A 9,150-nucleotide genomic window follows, 5' to 3' on the forward strand; every position below is an offset into this window, starting at 1 on the left:
TTAGTAGAGGACGAAAGTGAAGCATGTCGTGTGTATTTCCGAAAGTTCACACACTATCTACACCTCAAGGTGGTCAACCTGGGAGAAACCATTCTCCCAACACTGGGAATAAAATCTCTCAATGACTTCTACTCCGAGAACCCATTTGCCAATTGGTACTATGACTCTGTCACACCTCGTGGATTTGCATTTGATGGGTCCATGCCAAAGGCAAGCAAGACTCCATTGGGCAGGGAAGGAACTGCAAATGAGCAATCCAGTGAACTCATCTGCACCCCAAACAACATGGCATCCATACTACAAAATGATGTCACATTATACCTGAAAGAAGGGTATCATCTTGCAACTATCTTGAGAAACCCATGCCTGATAGAAGGGGATCAAGGTTTGATCGACACGTACATGGCCATTACAGAAATGATACTGCAAGCTGGTGAGTGTAAAATTTCTCAACAACTGGCACAGGAGACACAAGAGGAGAACATCAGAAACTACATGTACAATGATAAGGAAACAATAACAGCAAGGCTGATTGATGTTAAGAAAAATGTCTATCGCTTCCCAGCTTTAGCAGTTGATTGCTTGGCCCTGTCCTCGCAGATCAAACCCACCACAGTTTGGAAGATGATAGAACAGTTGAAAAACAAACAAGTGATCAGTCCTAACAATGCACACCACCTGACAGTGCTTACCAGCATCTCAGCAGAACTCAGGCTCAGGACGTACATTGCAAATGGTGGACAAAGGGAAAACCTGTCAGCTTTGGTATCGATGGAAACAATGCTAAACAAACTGGAATCAATTCCTGAGGAAGTATATGCAAATACACTAAAGCCAGTTTTTCATTTATCAAATGAAAAACAGCTTTTCAGGTACTATCATACAGCAGTTCCTCTTAAATCTGCTTTGTCTAAATGGTCTGGAAGAAATACAGATCTGCAGCCATTTTATGATTTCTATGATAATTCTCCAAGAGTGCAAGGGCTGATGTACTTTGAGTTATGCAAATACAGACAGGCTATCAGCTACTACCAAGAGGCCCTTGAGGCAGGTGATGGAACTAACACTGAGGATAATATGCTACTGCTCTTTTATATTGGAACTGCTAATCTTGAGGTGGGTCATTATCAAAAAGCTATCAACTACGTTGAACAGGCAGTAAAGATGCATGGAAAAATCCCTGGACAGAGTACACCACATTCTAACATTACAGCAATGCTTAACAATTTGAGTTCAGCCTGTTCCTATTTGGGAGATCATAGGAAATCAATCAACTTCTGTAAACAGGCGCTAGAGATGAGCTTCAGTATCTATGGTCAGACTACAGCACATCCTTCTATTGTCGCATCCCTCAACAACCTGGGTGGAGCCTGCTTATACGAAGGTGATTACAGGAAAGCAATCAGCTACCATGAACAGGCACTACAGGTAAATAGGAGGATCTATGGCGAGACTACAGCACATCCTGGCAATGCTATATTACTGACCAACCTGGGGTCAGTCTGGAATCATCTGGGTAACTACAACAGAGCTGTTGCCTACCATGAACAGGCACTACAGATGAGAAGGAATGTATATGGTCAGAGTACAGCACACCCTGACATTGCCACATCACTCAACAACCTGGGGACAGCCTGGCAGCAACTGGGAGATGTCAGGAATGCAATCAGCTACCATGAACAGGCACTTGAAATGTCCAGAAGTGTCTTCGGTCAAGCTAAACCACATCCGCTGGTTGCCGCATTACTGAACAACCTGGCTGAAGACTTTTGTCATCTGGGTGAACACAGGAAAGAGGTTAGCTACCAAGAGCAGTCACTACAGATGTTCAGGAATATCTATGGTCAGAAGACAGCACACCCTCAGATTGCCATATTACTCAACAACCTGGGAGTAACATGGAATAAGCTGGGTAAACACAGGAAAGCACTTAGCTACCATGAACAGGCATTACAGATGAGGAGGAGTATCTATGGCCCGCAAACTGCACATCCAGAAACTGCCTCATCTCTCAACAACTTGGGTACAGTTTTGTGCAAACTGGGAGATTTCAAGGCAGCTAATAGTAACTTATTAGAAGCCTTCAATATGATGAAGCAAATCTATCCTGAAGACCTAGATCATCCAATGATAAAATCAATTAAAAGGAACCTTGTCAAAATAAGTATAGCATCCGGAAAAGGCAAATGACATAAGAAGTCATGTTTAATACTCAGCGTAATGTTGCCCTCAGTCCTATATTAATCATGGATTCACAGATTATGACATGGACGCCAAAACGAACAAGGCAAGTTCCTGTAACTCTTGCATTTGGGATGTTTGACCATGAACCACCTTGCTTGAACCCTAAAGTTTGAATCACATTTTCCAACTTAAAGGCTTAGTGTCTTTTGGAACTTAGCAATACAGTTACAACTTACAATCAATAGATTTAGAGTAGAGAACAGAGCAAAGTAGGAACTTTTGTTTATTCTCTTAACATAAAGTACACACACACAAAGAAAGTTTGTCACACTCATCTGTGCTTATTCTACTGTTGCTACGCAACCAGGTCACCATGGAGACGTTACAACAATACTCTATAGTTTGGCACAAAACCTCAGTACATCTGAATCTAAATAATAGTTACACTATTATATCATTTCCTAATCGAGGTGCTAGACAGAAATTATGCTGGTTGTTTAGTTAACATTTGACAGATGTAAACATTTCTCCATCTATTTCTAAGAATGGTTTGTTTCAGACTGGCAACGTTGCAATGCTTACCATTGCTCTAGTGGCAACATACCACTCCTGCAGGATCAATTCACCTCTGAATGTCCTTAGTAACATTTGAGAAATGTCAATGGTATTGCATTGGTACAAGGGAATTAGAGGTGCAAGATTTATCAGAAGGACTACAGACATATACAAAGCCATGATTCTGCTAAACAACCTAAATAAATTCTGTAAGACCAACATTGACAAAATACTCTCAGACCTTCTACATGTAAAATACAAGTCAGAACTGTTTCACACACTTACACCACTGACACTGCACGATTTGAATCGATAGTATGAAGAAATATTTGTATATTTGTACAAATACATAATGTGAAGATCAAGTTACAATAAAGTATATTATGGATCTATGAAAGCATGACATTTGATAAAGTGGTAAAATTTAAATTGATATCATACATAGATGTGAACATTTATACTACTGGTAATTATCTAAAAACCTGAATATTTGAGTGGAAGTTGTTCCATTTACTTCCTGTGAATGATTTGTAAATGACATTTTTAGGCCACACTGATTCAACTTGTTGGTTCTCAGAAAGTTCTATTTAGATTTTAGTCGGGAAACTTTGTTCACAGCCTATTCCTCCTAAAGCCTGTTTTCATTGACATTGTTGACATGCTAATCTAGCATTGTTCTTTTAAACATTGTCTTTCTGCTGTTCTGGGAGGGTTTTATGGCCCCAAAAGCTAATGAAAATGTAATGTTACAGTAAAAGCATACAATGTACCTGCTTGCAGATGTCACCATGATTTTACATCCAGTTAGTTATCTTGTAACACCATTTAAGTTGATGTATGGGTGAACACAGCCTGTATGTAAAAGAAACTTGAAATTGGAAATACAAGTAACGCTAGCGTTACACATTTTAATATCAGTCTAACATTATCCTTATTATATATAAATGTACACAATGATAGGCCACCACCTTCGTTGGAAACAACCACATTTTCCCAATAATTCAAGAGCCTGGAGTGGCATTCCTAAGGCCATAGGTCCATCCTGCTGTTGTATAGACAATACATTGGAAACAACGTCACTCACATTTTTTAAAACTCACATGTAACGTAAAAACTTTTCTATGTAACATCACCACATTTTACCCAGCGTCATATGAATATGATGAAATTGCATAGAAACTAAGCTTAACCAAACAAAAAATCAAAACATGTTGTTCGTCATTGGGAAACAGTGATAGAAAGGGGAACAAGAAGTCCTGACCAGTGTGCATTGCTTGTTCAGGTTAGATAAGAATGTGTACGTTGCACCAACAGAAAGCTAAAGTGGACACAATATGGGAACTATCAGTCACGAGCCAAGTGTCCATAGATGTAAACATGAAGTAATAAGTGATCTATCATACCACGTCATGGTTTACTCAGTCATAAGAAAAATGCTGACTTAAGGTATGACCTCATGGAAAGTCCCGGGAGTTCTACAGGAAAAGTAACACCTTCAGGAGTCAGAGAAAACCCAGCTGTAACAAGCATTTGTAAAAGCTACGTATACGCATATGTGTATATGGGAACATATTACAGTGTCAAGTGACAAACGCAATCATTACATTAAATGAGAACTGTGACGAGGAAGGGGGGGGGGGGGGTTGGCAGCAGCTGCTACAGTACAAAGTAGAACCAACAAGTCAGAATTGTTTTGAGGAAGGTGAGAGAAGGTCTCCAAAACGCAGGATACTTGGTTGTGTACAAAGAACTTATCCAATGAGGTAATAAGTAATCTATCATACCACGTCATGGTTTCCTCGGTCATGAGACTAACTGCTGACTTAGTGGAAAGTCCCGGCAGTTGTACAGGAACAGAAACACCAACAGAAACAGAAACACCAACAGAAACAGAACAGAGTCAGAGGGAAAACCCCAGAACTTTTGCCAGTAGAGGGAGATATAAGCAAGTCTCTACCCTGATGGGGTCACAGCTGTGGAGTGTCAGACATCCAGGTGAGGTTCATCTTGTCGCGGTACAGGCGGTATATAAAGGTTTGCAAAGACGTGTGTTTGTGTTGTGGACTCTGGACTGCTGGAGTATATTATTCAGTGCACAAATATTCCTAGTCAAGTTAATTTCTTTCGTATGTGCTTAATTACACATTGCTTATGACTATAATGTTTAATTTAATATGTATTTACGAGGGAGATGTTATAATTGAAGTTTAAGAATAAGACAGTATCTTCATGTATAGGAGAAATGAGGTATTTTAGGGCCTCTTTCCCCTATATATTTAATCATAAGTATTTTAGGGCCACCATCCCCTAACATGTTGCATTGCCTAAAGAATAGAGTCATGAAAAAGCTAGGTTTCAAAACGAAATCGTATGCTTGTTTTTCCAAATGCATGTGTCTCAAAGTAATATTACTGTCTCTCCTTCATTTAAAGGTTGGTCATTGGAGTTAAGATAGGAACATGTCTGACATCAATATGCCCAGCCTGGCAGGCAAGTTACAGGACTTAGAGCTGGGCCTCAAGACTGAGGACAAAAAAGGCTATGGTCAGGCACTGAGAGAAGCTATATCTTGTGTGGATAACTTTATGGAAGTAGAAATCTTGAAAAGTATTGGAGACCTGCATCTCCAGGAAGGCAAGCAGAGCAAAGATTCAGCAGACTTTGACAAGGCTGCTGCCGTTTATGCTGCTGCCCTACTACGCTGCACAGATCCAGACATGGGACAAACACTGGAACATCGTATCGGCTACATGGAGAAACTCTCCAGTAAACTGCTGCAAGGATACACTCCACACTTCCGGTGGTTGTCACCAGACTACAGGGGTACAGGTGATAGCAATGTCTTAAGGGTGGCAGATATGTGTGACAAATTAGATAGAAGTAAAACAGAATCCCAGCATTCTGTTGAGGAGACTTACACAGAAACATTAGTGACCGCAATAGAAAACAGCGATACGTTTTTGGAGGTCGAGGTTTTGAAATCTCTTGGAGATTTCTACCTTGAGCAAGGCAAGAAAACGTATGACTTATCCCAGTTCCCCAAGGCAGCTGCCATGTACAAGAAAGCCCTGACAAGATGTGAGGATTCTGAGACAAACCCAACCCTGCACCATCGCATCAGTTATGCAGAGAAGATCAGAGAAGCAGTGAGAAAGGTGAGTAGTTAGAGCTTTCTATTGAGCATCACATAGTAAATATAACGTTATTTCAGCTAATATGACATCACATATACAGGTAGTTTCGTGTATGCCTTTGAATCATAAAATGTACACGATAAAGTGTGTGTATAAAGCCCTACACATCCCTTAGTGTACATGCAATAATACATGTGGGGGGGGGGGGGTCTTGTTGGATATTACAAAAATGTTTTAGGCCTATAACCTTTCATATTATAAAAAAGGTTTGGGATTAAATCTTGCAGCAATCAACATCGAAAAAACCCAGGCAGAGAGGAAGAAGACCATCCACGTCAAAGCAGTACGAAGAACATTTGAAGAAAGGTGACTCCTCCCTTGCCAGGGTACACCTGGACTCAGCAGAGCAGCACTTTGCAGCTGCACTCAAGACAGTACACAAACAAGGTAAAGGAAACTTTCTTTTATGCTTAAAAAATTGTTGGCAAACAGTTGACCTAGTTTAAACTTTGGTGACAAAGAATTCCAAAATTAGGAAATGCCTTGAATATCTATGCAAATAAAATAAACTAAAGCAAATAAGCAGTATTGCAGTATAGAGTACTACAATATTCCAGGGACTTATCAAATGTATAACTAAAGTTTAGTAGACGGCAACCAGGATGCAAGATGTTGATTTTAAACGTATTCATTGGGTGTAAAGAAAAGCCTTTCCTCCTTGGATAAAGTTTAACAGTACATCCCCGGTTCATGGTTATAGTAAATGGTCTTGCTGTAGATAATTTCAAAGGAACAATATGACAAACATTAACTTCCCTTTCCCCCAGACCCCACAGCCCAGCAGTACCAGAGAGAGGTGGAGCCCCTGTGCAGGTTGGGGGATGTCTACAGTAAGCGAGGTCAGCAAACAGGAGACGGGGGAGACTTTGTCAAAGCAGCAGCACTCTACAATGCAGCAATAGCCAGGTCAGAGGATCAAGGCCTCAATGGTAACATAGATAGAGCTATTGAAGAAGTAAATAAGTCTTTCCTCAAATGTATTTTAGATATTCATTGTAATGTAAATCAAGAAAACACAGAAAAACACAAGCAACAGCTGAAGGAGATGCGGGACCAGATCAAGCTGGAAATGGAAACCATTGACCAGCAGCTGGATCCCTATAAATATGATGAGGATGACCCATGTGTCAGAGAGATAGAGGCAAAACGAGCTCATGCTATCAGGAAGATGTTTGAGAACATTGCACTACAAAGGAAGGAGTTCATCAGCCTTCTTGTAGAAGAGTGTATTGGGTTATTGGGTCCCCCTCCCTGTAAGTATGCCCTGATAGGTTTGGGTTCACAGGCCACAGGACTGGTAACTCCATACTCAGACCTAGAGTTTGCCATTTTGGTAGAAAGTGAAAAATGTCTTGTGTATTACCGGAACTTCACCCACTATCTTCACCTCAAGGTCGCCAACCTGGGAGAAACCATTCTCCCAGCACTTGGAATAAAATCTCTTAATGACTTCTACTCAGAAAACCCACTAGACAACTGGTACTATGACTCTGTTACACCTCGTGGGTTTGCATTTGATGGTTCCATGCCAAAAGCAAGCAAGACTCCACTGGGTAGGCAGGGAAGTGAACTCATCTGCACCCCAAGCAACATGGTTTCAAAACTACAAAAGGATGTCACATTGTACTTGAAGGAAGGGTATAACCTTGCCACCATCTTGAGAAACCCATGTCTGATAGCAGGAGACCAGGGTTTGATCAACGCATACATGGATATCACAGGGAAGGCACTACAAGCTGATGGGGGTAAAATAGCTCAAGAACTGGCACAGGGGATGCTAAGAGAAAATCATCAGGTGGGATTAATCACAGCAAGGATGATTGATGTGAAGAAAAAACTCTATCGCTTTCCGGCTGTGGCAGTGGATTGCTTGGCGCTTTCCTCATCCATTGTACCTACCACAGTTTGGGAGACAATTGCAGAAATGAAAAACCAAAAAGTGATCAGTCCCAACAATGCACACCACTTGACAGTGGTAAGCAGCATCTCAGCAGAACTCAGGCTTAGAACATACATTGCAAATGGTGGACAGAAGGAAAGCTTGTCAGCTTTGGCATCAATGGAAACAGTGCTGCTTGAGCAGGAATCATCCCTACAGATCAATGAAGAGGTAGAAGCAAATGCACTGAAAACAGTTTTTCATTTACCAAATGTAAAACAGCTTTCCAGATACTATCATACGATCGTACCTCTGAAACTTATTTTGTCTAAGTGGTCTGGAAAGAATCCAGATCTAAAGTCAGTCTCTGATTTCTATAATAATTCTCCCTTTGTACAAGGACTGATGTACGGTGAGATATGCAAACACAGACAGGCTATTAGCTACCTTCACGAAGCCCTTCATCAGTCAATGGTTCAAACTGACACTGAAGGGATTATGATGGTGCTTAACATTATTGGAAATGTTAGTCGCAGAGCAGGTGATCATCACAAAGCTATTTATTACTTTGAAGAAGCACTTAGAATGAATGGCAAAATCTGTGGACAGAGCACGACAGACTCTAACATTAAATCCTCAATCAGCACCCTAGGTATAGCGATACTTAGAAACTTGGGTTTATCTTGGAGCAGCCTTGACGATCATAAGAAAGCAATCAGCTACTGTGAACAGGCACTAGAGATGTGCAAGTTTATCTATGGTCAAAGTACAGCTCATCCTGACATGACTTCAACACTAAACAACTTGGGATTGGCATGGCATCGTAAAGGTGACAACAGGAAAGCAATCAGCTACTATGAACAGGCACTACAATTGGATAAGCGGATCTATGGTGAGAATACAGCACATCCTACCATTGCTACAGTATTGAACAACCTGGGTGGGTCCTGGGCTTCCATGAATAATCACAGGACAGCAGTTACCTACCTTGAACAGGCAATACAGATGACAAGGAATGTCTATGGTCAGCATACAGCACATCCTGACATTGCCAACTCACTTCACAACTTGGGGTCATCTTGGCACTATCTGGGTGATGACAGAAAAGCCATCAGCTACAATGAACAGGCACTACAGATTTTCAGGAGTATCCATGGTTCACAAACTGAACATCCTGACATTGCCTCAGCACTGACCAGCTTAGGTGGATCCTGGGGTAAATTGGGTGAACATAGGAGAGCTATTAGCTACCATGAACAGGCACTGCAAATGTCTAGGAATATTTATGGTCAGCAAACAGCACATTCTAACAGCAAACGTCTTATTTGTATGACTTTT

General features: G+C 41.0%; 1 protein-coding gene across 1 annotated transcript in view; it reads left to right on the top strand.

The window, feature by feature from the left end:
• Positions 1 to 5,176: 5,176 nt before the first annotated feature.
• LOC118411823 overlaps positions 5,177 to 9,150 on the top strand; it is a 4,979-nt gene continuing 1,005 nt past the window's right edge. Inside the window, exons 1-4 of the mRNA XM_035814311.1 lie at positions 5,177 to 5,894; positions 6,161 to 6,320; positions 6,701 to 6,729; positions 7,327 to 7,728. Of these exons, the coding sequence (XP_035670204.1) occupies positions 5,199 to 5,894; positions 6,161 to 6,320; positions 6,701 to 6,729; positions 7,327 to 7,728 (1,287 nt within the window). The 5' untranslated portion in view covers positions 5,177 to 5,198. The remainder of the gene's footprint in view (positions 5,895 to 6,160; positions 6,321 to 6,700; positions 6,730 to 7,326; positions 7,729 to 9,150) is intronic.

This window comes from Branchiostoma floridae, chromosome 3 (assembly GCF_000003815.2).
Source record: "Branchiostoma floridae strain S238N-H82 chromosome 3, Bfl_VNyyK, whole genome shotgun sequence".
In the NCBI taxonomy this organism is placed as follows: Eukaryota; Metazoa; Chordata; class Leptocardii; order Amphioxiformes; family Branchiostomatidae; genus Branchiostoma; species Branchiostoma floridae.